This window comes from Syngnathus scovelli, chromosome 10 (genome assembly GCF_024217435.2).
Source record: "Syngnathus scovelli strain Florida chromosome 10, RoL_Ssco_1.2, whole genome shotgun sequence".
NCBI classification, from domain to species: Eukaryota; Metazoa; Chordata; class Actinopteri; order Syngnathiformes; family Syngnathidae; genus Syngnathus; species Syngnathus scovelli.
Genome location: NC_090856.1, coordinates 8,857,066 through 8,870,739, shown reverse-complemented (window position 1 = coordinate 8,870,739; position 13,674 = coordinate 8,857,066). Strand labels below are relative to the sequence as shown.

The 13,674-nt window shown below is 40.6% G+C and overlaps 2 protein-coding genes across 5 annotated transcripts; both read right to left on the bottom strand.

Moving 5' to 3' along the window:
* Positions 1-549: 549 nt before the first annotated feature.
* Positions 550-2,475, bottom strand: lim2.2 (lens intrinsic membrane protein 2.2). 2 transcript variants are annotated; one of them, XM_049723702.1, is made up of 5 exons: positions 2,357-2,475; positions 1,515-1,722; positions 1,119-1,259; positions 892-1,026; positions 550-665 (listed from the first exon to the last, which is right to left on the bottom strand). In XM_049723702.1, exons 1-5 carry the CDS (start codon positions 2,444-2,446, stop codon positions 595-597), a joined length of 645 nt encoding a protein of 214 aa, XP_049579659.1. In that variant the 5' UTR covers positions 2,447-2,475; the 3' UTR covers positions 550-594. The 2 variants fall into 2 exon arrangements, with proteins under 2 accessions (XP_049579659.1, XP_049579669.1); XM_049723712.2 differs by lacking the exon at positions 2,357-2,475 and adding an exon at positions 2,254-2,278.
* Positions 2,476-3,596: 1,121 nt separating this feature from the next.
* Positions 3,597-13,591, bottom strand: LOC125972414 (WD repeat-containing protein 47). 3 transcript variants are annotated; one of them, XM_049726079.1, is made up of 16 exons: positions 13,431-13,591; positions 11,076-11,266; positions 10,917-11,000; positions 10,640-10,724; positions 10,172-10,480; positions 9,443-9,882; positions 9,241-9,334; positions 7,680-7,852; positions 6,979-7,206; positions 6,725-6,797; positions 6,495-6,652; positions 6,202-6,371; positions 5,936-6,106; positions 5,521-5,652; positions 4,994-5,212; positions 3,597-4,923 (listed from the first exon to the last, which is right to left on the bottom strand). In XM_049726079.1, the coding sequence occupies exons 2-16, from the start codon at positions 11,231-11,233 to the stop codon at positions 4,781-4,783; spliced, it is 2,637 nt and encodes an 878-aa protein (XP_049582036.1). In that variant the 5' UTR covers positions 11,234-11,266; positions 13,431-13,591; the 3' UTR covers positions 3,597-4,780. The 3 variants fall into 3 exon arrangements, with proteins under 3 accessions (XP_049582036.1, XP_049582053.1, XP_049582044.1); XM_049726096.2 differs by having other exon boundaries at positions 7,680-7,849; XM_049726087.2 differs by lacking the exon at positions 13,431-13,591 and having other exon boundaries at positions 11,076-12,032.
* Between the last annotated feature and the right edge of the window lie 83 nt (positions 13,592-13,674).

Here is a 13,674-nt window from a genome sequence, read left to right as displayed (position 1 = left end):
GAAAATGCGCCACATGCTACAAAATAGTCAAAGCTTATAAAATCTTAATATAGATAGTTTTGTCACTACTCGTCCCCGGTTATTTTATATGTAGGTTGTCATGGTTTCTGTCCGTCTGTGTACTCGACCCTCCCTTCCTGTGTCAACTCACAATGTACTAATCACAGTCACCTACCTCTCGTTACCTGTCTCGTATTTAAGTCCTGTCGGATCGTCGATGTCTTTTTGTCTCATGTCTTTGTCGGTCAGTTCCGTTTCTGTTATCCAGTCTGTCGGTCAGTCCTGTTGTTGGTTTTGTTAGGAAGTTATGTTAGTTTGCCGGTTCTGTTGGTTTGTCCCCTCATCCTCCCTTCCAACTACCTTTTCCACCAATAAACCCTGGTCCAAGCTGCATTTGGTCGCCTTGCTCCATTCCGATCTGTGACAAGTTTAGGTCCTTTGATGTTAGTGTAAAGGGAAAGTTGAGGTTTTTTTTCTTATTCTTTACAATTGCCTTACCGTATGAGGCCTGCAAAACTTTATTTTTATAGAGCAGAGAAGACACACAAGGGATGGGAATGATATTTATTCTAACTACAGACAAGATGCTGTGGTTCAACTGTCAGGAACATTTGATGGTGAAGGTTCTGCAGTTGTTCGCTGGTAAGCACAGAGTTGAAATACACCTGGAGTGGATGAGATGGATGTTTTATGACAATTATATCATTAGAAGTTGTGATGATGGTCAATAATCAGTTACATATTTTAATGTTGAATGAATAAATATAAGAGCAGTATGACATTTATTTAAAAAGTACATATAAAATTGTTAAAAAAAAACTTTTAATAATCCACAGTGATGTCTGAATTCCATCACCACGCACACTAAGAAGAACCATCAGAAATACATACCTGCTGCAAAAGCCAAGATGATGGCCACCCAGCCGATGATGTAGGACCATGAAAATCGCCAGTCCAAGAAGCGTTTCCCAAAGAAAGTGACTGTCACTCCCGTGTAGATGGAGAGAGCCAAGAGAGCAAGAAAACCTGAGAGGGTCACCAAGTAGTCATATTGCATTGAGACGGCTGGATTTTATAGAATGTAAATGTTGATTTAAAGGATTTTTTTTGTGTGTCACCTGAGAAGACCAGGGCAATGCCCCCCATGCGGACCCTCTTGTTCTTGGTACCATTGGTGAAAGCACTCAGGCCGAGCACCACGCCAGCGAAACAGCTGAGCACAGCCAGTAACATAAAGGCCCGTGTCGCATCCCAAAAGGCTGAGGGTCACATGTTTACTTGGTTAGTGTTTCCCCCCAAAAAAACACTATTAACTAGAGAATGAGTGCGAGTGTGAAGGTGAAGAAGCTGGATAAAAACATGAGGAATGCTACGGAATGATGTCAAACGATACTGAATGACAGGAAGAATTATACATATTATATTACATTATTGACTGACAATGATCTGAAAATGTCAGTCAAAATCATCACGTTGCGATGCTTGCCTCGTCGTCTCCCAAATTACAAACTTACCTACGGTGATGGTGTGAGCATGACATTTATGATTGATGCAAAACCTCCAGAGGCCCTGGTTGGCTGAGCTACCCGAGTAACGATACTGCATCCAGAAATCGGTCGCTGTGGATACGATCAGGAGCACAAGCGCAGCCACGCCGCAAAGAGTGCCTCCTCCGGCCAGAGTGTACAACATTTTGGAGAAGTCTGCAGAGCTTCTCTCCTCCTGAACTCACAATAGAGGATGAAAAGGAAGCACAAATAAGATGGGTGACAATTTGTGCAAACAAACAACCACAGGGAATTTGCTGCAACCACCACTAGAAATAAATTGTCTAGAAAACAAAAGCAAATGCTTTTTCAACGTAAAATGTTTTCTACGATTCGTGAAATGGGTTGAGGCTAGCATAACACTTGACCTGTAGCTGCTGACTGACAATGAGAGTGCACGATAGGCAGCGCTGAGCCATTGTTCACCCATTCCCCTTTGTGCAAATCACACTACTCTGACAATAATGAACAAGTGAGGTGTCAGCAGTCACTGTATGGGTCCAAGCAAACCCAAGCTGATGACACTTTCAGAACTCTTCTATGCAAAATCTAAAAAACAAAAAAAACCCTAAAAACTTTAAACTATGCTTAACACACACCAGTCTACCGCATTAAAAATGAAGTGCGTATCTTAAGCACAGATGAAACCTTAAAAAATAAACTACACGGTGAAGCAGAGTAGCTCAGTCACTCAAGTCACTCACACCTTGATATTTGAGGATCTTTAAATTGTTGACTTCTGGAATTTTAAAGATAATATCATCCAATCAGTAAAGATAAGCTAATAAAAGTCTAGGATTTTCTGATACCTCTAGCTTGGTTGAGCGGTCCGGTCCCTCTAGTCTGGTTGGGTTGACAGAGTGCGTATGCTTTTTAAACCCCCAAATGTTGCCTTGCATTGTCCCCCATCACAAAGGAGCGAATGATCGAGCGAGGCATGTGAGCCAACTGAGCCAAGCTCCCCCCCACAGGAAAACCCAATATATTAACATGGGGGCTCATCACTAACTAACATCACTGAACATTTGAACCTGACCTTTGGGCAGTACATTCATAGCCTCTTATTGGTACCAAATGTTGACTGTTGTCATTATTAATAAATATTAATAATTTCAATTGTATTATTGAATTATTACAATAATAATAATTGTACACTAAATGAGGCTTAGTTGTGGTCTAAACGGTTCAATGAAGACTTTCAAATAAACGTTGAAATGTAGGTGATTTCATTGATAAAATTATACTTTTGTATTATTCAGGACTATGTAGTCCTTGCATGCAATATTATCAATACAAAGTGGAGACTTGGAGAAATGTTGAGCTAACACCCAATCAATTATCACCAGTGAAATTGTTTTATTTCAATCTTTTGAACTCTAATGGCCCTGTGGTTGGTGAGAGAACAATAAAAGGTCCCACAGTGAGCCACAGAGGCAACATCACAATGTCGAGATATGTGGAACATACACTGTGTACAAAAGCGCAAGGTGATGAACATATTTTAACATACAAACACAAAAGATTTATAGTGTAAGGTAAGGTAAGCTGAAGTTGGAATGGTTCAACTGAGACAGTGTGCAAGCCAAGCAACAGCTGACAATCATTTTGACACATCTGTAAGTCAAACCAACAGCTTTCTGCATAGTATCAAAGTTGAGTATGTTTTGTCATATTTTCATGAGCACTACCTTTTCATTTAAAGTGCATGAATGAAAAATACTAAATGAATGAATGAATAAACACACAAACAAATAAACAAAGAAACAAACAAATGAATAAGTAAGTAAGTAAATACATCCATGCATCCATGCATGCATACATACATACATGTACATACATACATACATGTACATACATACATGTACATACATACATGTACATACATACATACATACATACATACATACATACATACATACATACATACACATACATACATACATACATAAATAAATAAATAAATGTCAGCCATTACTAGGAATAGGCCCCAGTAAGAACATAAAAAGGGATAAGTAGTGATAAATTGATTAACTGGGTTGTCACAGAATATGTGGCTACCATTCTTTTATAAGAAATATTTGAAGATATGAGTCACTAGTGATGGAATGAAGCTTCAAATTTGCTTCATAAACCAGTTGTTGACCATCTCAAGGACTGAAAAAAAATACAACTGGTTCCCAAGGCAAATTTGAAGCTTTTTTCCTTTTCATCCATCGCTATTATTCAGCATCACACTTTACATCCTTGCTTCTAAAGAGCACAACTTTTGATGAGTGATTAAACTCATCAAAATAGTTCTTAATTCAACATCACCTCATCTTACGAGAAAGATGAATTGTGCTTTTCTTCAGGTCATTGTCAAACACACTTGTACACGTCCGTCAACAGTCTTAATGGTGCAATTCATGAATTTGATTTGCATGCAACCAAATGCATGTGGCACATCAACAAATTAATGTGTTCAGCAAGTCAATTGCTAACTTCTATTCATGTTGTGCGATGTGATCATTGTGTTACCTACTATTCAGTCAGTTCATACCTTATAACAGTAAGACAGACATAAAATGTGCACAGTAAGCAATACTACAAAAATATACATGTGTCAAGGTGCATACAGCACATGGTAAAAATAAATATATCATTCACTTACTACATCAAGCCAAAATCTCTTATAAGTGTTTAAAAAGGCACACTATGTAATAAATTCCTCACTGTAGCTTTTAAGTGCATTAGTAGCAATCCTTTGTATCTCATTAATAAAGTTTAGTAAGCCAACAGGGTATAATAAAATATTTTGCACTAAATGTTTCTTTTTTTTTTCTTATAGGTTTTCTATTGGAGGTCTTCTAGCAAAACTCAATTCAAATACAATCTCCAGATTTAAAGCACGAGTTAAAATCCAAGCGCCTGATTAGTTCTGTGTGTACAAGCACAGCGCACGACTAAACTATTTCAAGTCAGCGTACTCACCAACATAATATACAACTCCATTTGCTGCCATCTCCTCTCTTCTGCACCAAAAAACAAAGTTTGACGACAGTGTGATGTGACAAGCATGAAATAAATATGAGTTAGGTTTTCTACATCTTCATATGAACATTGACTGCACTGACATTTTAGTGCATTGACACAAACATATCAACATATGCAATTGTTTGAGATCCCACACTGGTGTATTCTTAATGTCCGACTGCGTGCTCGCTGCTGATTTTGCTGAGGATATACCGACTTTCTCAGGGATTGGTAGCCCAGAGTACAACGGTCCGATCAGCAGAGGAAGAGAGGAAGGTTCGGTCTTTGGGATGCCATCGACACTGGATCACCTTGTCCCAGTGTTCTCCTGCCAGCGTCTGAGGGAGTGCTTTAGTTAGGTCACCTACGGTCAAAGAAAAAGATTGAAGTTAGCATAACAATGCCAATGCAGCATCATAATCGTCTGCTGCTACCTTGCAGATCACTGATGATGATTTTGTTGTCATAGGAACCAGTGAGAAGGTGATGGGCTCCAGGTGAGAAGCGTACTGAACGAATATCACTGCTGTGGGGCCGGTAGGTCTGGACTATGCGGCCTCCTCTGATGTCATAGAGCATGCAGGTGCTGTCCTCCTGGCCAGTGGCGAGCAGGCGGCCGCTCGGGTCCACTGCCACTGAAACTACCGCACTCCCTGTGCGAAGTTTTAAAATCAGAGATGAGTAAAAACTGTTCAAATATTTTTAAAAAGATGAATGGTAACAATAATTGCTAGCAATATGTCTTTTTTGACAATTTGTAATTTTAGTATTGACACACGAACTCGATGAACAATTTGTCTTGGCGGGCCACATAAAATGTGGCGGGTCATATCTGGTTCTCGGGCCCTCAATTTGACACCCATGTAATAAAGCCATCAGAAAATAATGGAATGTACACCACACAGTCAGATGCACGGTGGCCATAGTTTCATATTACCTTGAATGAATGCAGTCGACTTACCTGAGCCATGCAGGGTGGTACCCACAACACGCACACAACTTGGAACCCGCAGGTCCCAGAACCGGACTGTCTTGTCCTGGGATCCAGAAGTGATCATCCATCCTCCCCATGTGAATAGAGTCAAAATGTGGCCTGTTCAAAAGCACAGGAGACACCATAAATATATTACCGTATTGGCCTGAATATAAGACGAACCCGATTATAAGACGACCCCCTCTTTTTCAAGACTCAAGTTTGAAAAAAGCCTTTGTCTAGACCCCGAATGTAAGATGACCCCCCTTTTTAAGTTTTATTTACATGAAAAAAAAAACCTCGTCTTATATTCGGGCCAATACGGTATGTACTGGTGAAAATGTATTTGTAATTGAAATGTACTTAACTAAGAGCCAGAGCAAAATGTTTCAAGGTTAGATACCAGTGTGTCCACTCAACGCGTGAAGGCCTTGTCCTCTCTGGCAGTCAGTGGTGTAGATGTTGCAGTCTCCGGCTCCAGCGCTAATCAAGATGGACCCTCCACTCTCAGGACCCTCCATGAAGGCCAAGTCCCTGATGGTTCCGTCATGCATGCTGAATTCCAGATCAGGACCTGAATGTTGTCATAAAACCACCTCAGTAAAGTCTTCATCTTGCTTGAATGTTTATCGACTAGTTTATGGTTACTGTAAACTCATATTTACGGACCTGTCGCATTGCAGCTGTCAGCATTGAAAGGCAGAACTTTGACATATTTGTCATTGGAGCCAGTGGCCAAGAGCTGTCCACAGCAGCTCCATGCGACACAGTAGATGGAACCTTTGTGGTGTTTATTCCTTCTGAAGCGCACCACCGGCTGCTCGATGACATCCGGAGTGCTGAACATGCCGAGAAGAAAACAGCATACGAAGAAGTTATAATTGAATGTATTAATTGATATGTACCCATTATTTCAGTAACAACAAGTATAACAATATATGCTGCTTTAATACAATCCAGACCTGGTTGTTAGGGTGTCAGGGTAGGCGCAAACTCGGAGAGTTTTCGAGTTGGAACCAACAGCATAAAACAATCCAGAAGGATGGAAGGCCACAGCTCGTACCGCCTGCGTGTCTTCAAGCTGGCTCACTTTGAAAAATTGGGTTTTGGCCTTTCCAGGCTATAAAGAGGAGTCCAGAAAAAAATCATTTATTTTTCTGGAACAATTTTTAATTGTTGGTGGTGGTGGTACCTCCTGGGTTGTGCAACGTGTCACATGGCTGCTGGAATCATCTTGCCCTGGGGCTCTAATGCTTTCAGCTGCACTGGAGTCACAATGCACAAATACAATTACACAAAAATGGCTATTATTAAATTTGCAGACTAATTTTCTCTTCGTGCTCAGAAGGAATGAATGAATAATGAATACAGTCCTACACACACATGGCCCCATATTAGAACTAAAATCACATGAATTTATCCTGGAACAAAACCACCATTTATTACCTTGCAGGAAGTGGTGGCTCACTGACGTGTTGCAGCCATTGACTCAAAGGCCCTTGTGAGGGGGTGTTACGTACACTACCAGGCTTTGCCTTTTGTACCACCCCCGGCTCTTGGATTTTGGATGTGCTGCCCTCATGTACCACGCCATTACACTGCTGGCCAAGAGGGGTCGCCTCAGCTCCATGGTGGTCAATGGCAACATTCATCTCCTCCAGTTTCTGAATCGATCTGGACAGAAAACACTGTAAGACCTTCCAACCATGTAAAGCATGCTTCAAAATAATCCAACATTATTGATAGAAAGATACAGTTGTCTCAAAAATTAGTTAACAATATACACCAAAAAGCTGTTGCTTGGATAGCATTTGTGAGTCATTCTTATGATCAACAGCATCATATTGAATATAATCAATTAATTCACTTGTATGGTTGACAAATAATTAACAATAATAAATAAAATAAAATAATAATAAAAAGTTATTATATTTTACAAGTAATGGTGACTCTATAATTGCTCAAAATATTTCATAAAATTTGTGTAGTGCTAAATGAATACCATTCCAAGCAGCAAAATATTGCCACTAGGGAGAAGCATAAGCACATTTTTGGCAACGCTCACTGGTTGTTTATTATTGAGTAATTTTTTTAATTTTCTGCTTTCTATTCATGATTGCACTTTGCAAAAATACATAATCTCTTACCGAGTGAGGAAGGTTTCAGTGAGGTTGTTTTGTGCTCCGTCGAGTGGCTTTACACCCCCTTCAAGCAGCATCTGCTGGTAAAGCTGTCTCTGCTGTTGCTTCTGTTCCAGATGTTGCTGCACACGCAGACGCTGCCTGTAGTACTCCTGAATGTGCTCCGTGGAGTCAGGCTGCTGAAAAACAAACCAAGGCATTGTGAGAAATAATTTGTCTGTAAATGACCTTTTAAAGCGGTGTTGCTGTTTGATTGCCATTTTGAAATTTCTGCTCGCTTGTTTTTTCTGGATAACTTTGGATGGATGCAAATGTGCCAATCTATATTAGACACAAACACATATGAAAGATCATCAATTTACTGTCTGTAATAGACAAACTCTCCTAAGAGCTCTACTGCCAAGTCTTCCTCTCAAGGCTTTCTACCACATCATCCATTCCATAAAAAAAGTTTTCAGGGCCCTCATCATAGTGAGTCTACACTATTGTCCCTTCAACAACTTTTCACGCACACACACGCACCACATCCAATATGAACACGTTACTCTATTAGCTGAAACCTAGGATGCATAAAGATGAGTGATGATGGAGTCACTGAGCCATCTCGAGTACGACAGCAAATCAAACCAGATTATCTGCCTCCTTTTCCCATGACCTCCACCACTTTCATGCGGCAGGGGCACCGGGTCACAAGTGTCTCTGGACAGTTGAGGCAGGGCAGTTAGGAGGGATTTATGAGCAACGGCATTATGGAGATGAGGTGGTTCACGGGTTCAGGGGGAATCTATTCTAAATCTCTTTTTCGCTTGTTACTCTTTGCAATAATTCCCATGACAAGACATTGCCTCAGACAACCTTTATTTGCTTTTTCAGTCTTGATTCATTGAAGCAATCCAGCCTGAGCAACCAAAAGGTGAGCGCTTAAACGATTTACTATACCTGCAATACTTCCTTTATAACACATACACACCACCAAACTGGAAGTTATTGTGTAGAGTTCTCACCAACAAGATTTGCAAAATCCTTCCTAAAATAATTAACAAAAATGCCATAATTGACCCCATTTTTTTGTGGTATTCCTTGATCTGATCTGCAAGTTTTGTGAGTATTAACAAGGTAAAAAATATCCATATGTTGTTATATTACAGTAGCCACAAGTTACACTGCCACAATTGTTGTCACGGTAGTGATTGGAAAATGAAGCTTCATGAAGCATTTGTTCCATTTTTTGACTCCCCTAGATGACACTCTCAGTTCACTAATGGCCTGAGAGTTCACTGACTTGCCAGTATTTAAACCCCTTTAATTAAACCAACAGTGTCATCCAGGAGTCATAAAATACAACAACTGGTTCATGAAGCAATTTTGAAGCTTCATTTTTCCATTACTAGGCCACAACATAGCCTTTGTGACACCATTGCTGCAACCTTTCTGACTCTTTGTTCACTAGTACTTGACTAGCTTTATATTGTCAAGGAACGAGATTATATAGAGATTCAAATTCATTGTCTAGAATGTTGCATCGTTTTAGAGCTCATTGCTTGTTATCATTTGCTCTTGTTGTTACCTCAACTCTTTCTGTGCATGCTGTTCCACCATCTCTACCAGGAGTCAGAGGAGTGCGAGTTGTCTTAGGACCTTCCAAACCTTGTGGATACGTTCTACAGTCAAGAAACAAACAAAACAAAAAAGCCACGGACCAGTTAATGTCAGTTTAGGTTCAATATTGATGTGTTTTCTGTATTTCAAGTCAAGAAGCAGATTTTTACTTCTCAGGGGAATCATCCAGTTGATGAACATTACTCTCCACCAGGCTTCGACTGAGAGCTGATTTCATGTTACCCTCCATGCCTCTCTTGTCCTGAGCAGCCAAGCCGTGGGACAGTCCGTCCAGAGCCGGGTTCAGGGACCTGGACATGTACGTGTCGGCTGAGTGCGGCCTTTGGCGGAAAGGTGAGGCCGGGCAGGGGGACAGGCGGTTGATCAGAGGGGTGAGGAGGTCGGCATGACCAGCCTTGCTGGGCTTGACCAGGCGGTCGACATGGATGCTGAGTGTCTTCTGTTGGAAGGCGCATGAAAACGCTCCAGGAGAAAGGTTTTGAAGCCAGGACAGCAGCGATAGATCCACTTCATCACAACCATTTCCGCAGAGCAAGTCTACCCCGAGTAACACCTCACCCTCAGTTATTGCCTCTCCAGTGGCTTTGCTCTGCAAGTTAAAAGTGTCGTTAAGATGGATTAGCTCATACAAATGAGAGAAAATTATTAAGGTGCGCAATAAGCGTTTAGATATTTGAGTTAAGTTATTCATTACAAACAATGTACATTTTAGTTCATCTATCAATGCAGAAAAATTAACTGCTCTTCCATTCGACTGAAAAAGCTATTGCTATTCATACAACAGAATAAGTCATGGTTTCAAGACGGTATTGAAAAAAAAATAAGCAACAGACACTCAGCCACTAAAAGATGTTATAGCTGCAAAAGCGTCGCCTCACCTGGCAGAATTCAACGCAGCACTCATAAAGGATTCCTTTGATGAGCAGATGGAAAAGACGGTTCCCACTCGCTCGGAAGCCCGCCTCGCTCAACTTCCTGTCAGCTGGAATAAACTCAGCAACCATCACGCAGGCTTCCTCGAAGCAGTGGACGCGTGCCGTACTCGGGTTCCAGTCCCTGAACTCAGCATGGTGGGTGAGTCGAGGCAGCGTGAGGAGGAGGCAGAGTTTGCCGTAGTCGTCCTTCGACGGGCAGAACTCCTCGAGGTTGTGCAGGCACCTGACAGCATCCTGCATGGTAAGCTCCAGCTACATGTGACAAAAGATTCATAACATTGGACATGTGACTAATAATAATTTGAACACATTTGAACTAGTGGAGCACAATGCTGTTGAGTTAGACAAATATTTTTTTTTTCTTAGCAATGGTGAGAATGTTAAAGAACCTTTGTTATGTGAAATACGTACATTTTGAGGATCTTCAATGGCAGACATGGCATTATTCACACACAAAGCCTCAAGAAACTTCTGCTTCAGAATGATATAGCGGAACCTGAAAAATAAAAAAAAAACATTTCAACACTGAAGTAAATCATCTTTCGATGGTTATAATTTTATTTCTGTTTGTATAGACCCACATCTTTTCTTTTGCTTTGAACATAGAGTATATTGTTTGCCTTCATATTATCTTGTGACAAAAACATTTTATATTATTAATTTTTATTAATTCGAGTATTTATTTCACCTTTTCTTGTCAAATTTGTCCAACCCTTCTAAAGGCTGAATAAACTGCATCACCTCCTCCCATTGACCATCCAGAATGAGTTGCCTGTCAATGAAGAGCAAATGGATTTTTTTTTTTCTTGAAAATTATAATGTGGTCTGTGATGCTGCCATAGCCTACCTGAGGAAGAGCATATCATCGGAGTAGAGACCGTTGATGACACTGCTCTCCTTCTCCAATGCCAACATGCTGATGTGAAGCTTCCTGGAGCTGAGGAAGTCGAGGACGAGCTTCACCACTTCTGCTTCCTTGATGTTGATTTTCTCCTCTGCTGTCATGGTGACCCACTTCAGGTGGCAGCTTATAGGCCACTTCAATACAGATGCAGTTGGAGATAGTGGATTTAGAGGCGAGTGTCAAAAAGTCAAGGTTGTGATTGATTTCTTGTGCAGAAAATGTAAAAATGCACTACATGATATCAGTGGTTGTCTTCAAAACAAAAATACAAATGTGGTAAATGTACCCAATGTTAAGGAACAATACCCTGACCCAGGGGTCGGCAATCCGCGGCTCCAGAGCCGCATGCGGCTCTTTAGCACACCCCTAGCGGCTCCCTGGAATTTTTGCAAAAATGTGTGAAAATGGAAAAATATGTTGTTTTTTGTTGTTGTTGTTGTTTTAAATCTGGTTTTTATATGGTAATCATGACACAACCATTCTTATGCTGTAAAAATGTATGAAGTTGTAAATATATTAAAATTACAGAATTTAAGAATGACGCCAAATAGCAAAATTGCGTCATAGCCTGTGACACAGCACAGGTGTGTTGAAAACAAACAGGTGTGTGAGTGATGGGCCATGGATTCAAAAGGCAAAAAGAAAAAGATTGCTGATGAGAACAGAGGCTTTAAGAAAGAATGGACTCAACTATTTGCTTTCATTGCCAGTGCTGAAGCATTGCATGCATGTTTGATTTGCAATGAGAAGTTGTCAAATAACAAGAAGAGGAATTTGGAGCGACATTTTCAGCTAAAGCATGCTAAATTTGCTGCCGATCACCCAGTTGCAACTGAGAGGAAACGTGCAATTGCAGTGCTGGTGGAGAAATTTGAGGACCGAAAAAAACGTTTCAAGAAGTGGATTGCATCGCCAAACTCTTCTACTGATGCAAGTTTTGTTGCAGCCCGGGAGATAATAAAGTGCGTATTTTGGGACTTCAAAAACAAAACCGAGATCATTCAGAAAATTAAAGACATGCTTCTCCGCACAAACAATATCACCAATCAGCAAATCAATGACATCAATTCAGCTCCGGCTTTTTCTCAATTGCCTGTGATGGATGAGTCGTGTGACGTGACAGATATCGAACAGACAGCTCTGCTATGCAGGTACGTGAACTCTAATGGGCCGCAAGAAGAAATGATCAAATTGATACCATTATTTTATTTTTATTATTTTAATAGTAGGCAAACAACTTATGTATTAACAGTCTATGTTGTATTATAAAAGGCTTTTAGATTTTTGCGGCTCCAGACAGGTATGTTTTTGGGGTTTTTTTGGGCCAATGTGTCTCTTTGAACATTTTGGGTTGCCGAACCCTGCCCTGACCATTACTATCTTTATTAAGCAAATTTTGGTTTAAAAAAAAAAAAAAAATATATATATATATATATTAGCTATCACAAGATTACACATAATGCTGTGATCAGTTAATGTATAAAACAGGGGTGTCAAACAATTTTTTTTCACAGGCTGCATTGTAGTCATAGTTTCTTTCGGAGGGCCATTATGACTGTCAACCCAAATAAATGTACGAGCACCTCATATTATATACAACATAAGCTACAAAACAAACTGACAAATAACTCGTTTTCAAATCAGACGAGTAAAAACTGGTCAAATATATATAAAAAAAGATATTTTTTAAAAGTGACGACAATTTGCAATTCTAATAATGACACACGGATTTGATGCACAATTTGTCTTCGCGGGCCACATGAAATGAGATGGCGGGCCGTATCTGGCCCCCGGGCCTTGAGTTTGACACAAGTGGTGTAAAACATTACATAGAAGCAATCTGTTTTGCGGCAACAGTTGTGACAATAAGTAATCGACCCAGCCATTATTTCATTATTTACAATTAATGACCCTTTGAATTACCGGTAACTCCCAAACACAGGTAACATCATTTTTTCACTTGAGCGACCACAGCAAGTTCCGTTTGCTGCAACACCAGGATGGATATTATCTAAGACGCAATAATTGCCATTCACTGCTGCATCAAGTTCATCATAAGCATCTTTGGTGATATGCACGCGGTTACTCATTCCGACATTATACGCGATTATAAGGCGCTCAAGGGTCTTTACCCTGCATGCACAGTGTGCACAATATGTTGATCGTAGTTCTGTATGGTGTGTAGCGGGCAGGCACCGCCCATGCAGGCACAGACACACACGCAGCGGACACACACTCATGCCATTCATTTCTATGCTGCACGCTTAATATCTTGTCGAATTGTTAGCGAGTCCTGACCTGTCAGAGTGCACCAAACCACCGGCGTAAAGCAAGGTGTCTGCAATAAATCCCGGCTTGCTAGCAAAGCTCTCTTCCTGTCTTATTTGTGGAGCGCAGGTCGCGTTTCCATGCAGACGCACGCAGCCAAAAACGTCCAATCCGGAGCGCCATTGTCGAAGTCACACCTATTCTTTGTGCAAGCATAAGTAAAAGCTACAACTTCTTGGCAGGACGAGACACAGCATTTGTCTGTCCGTCCATC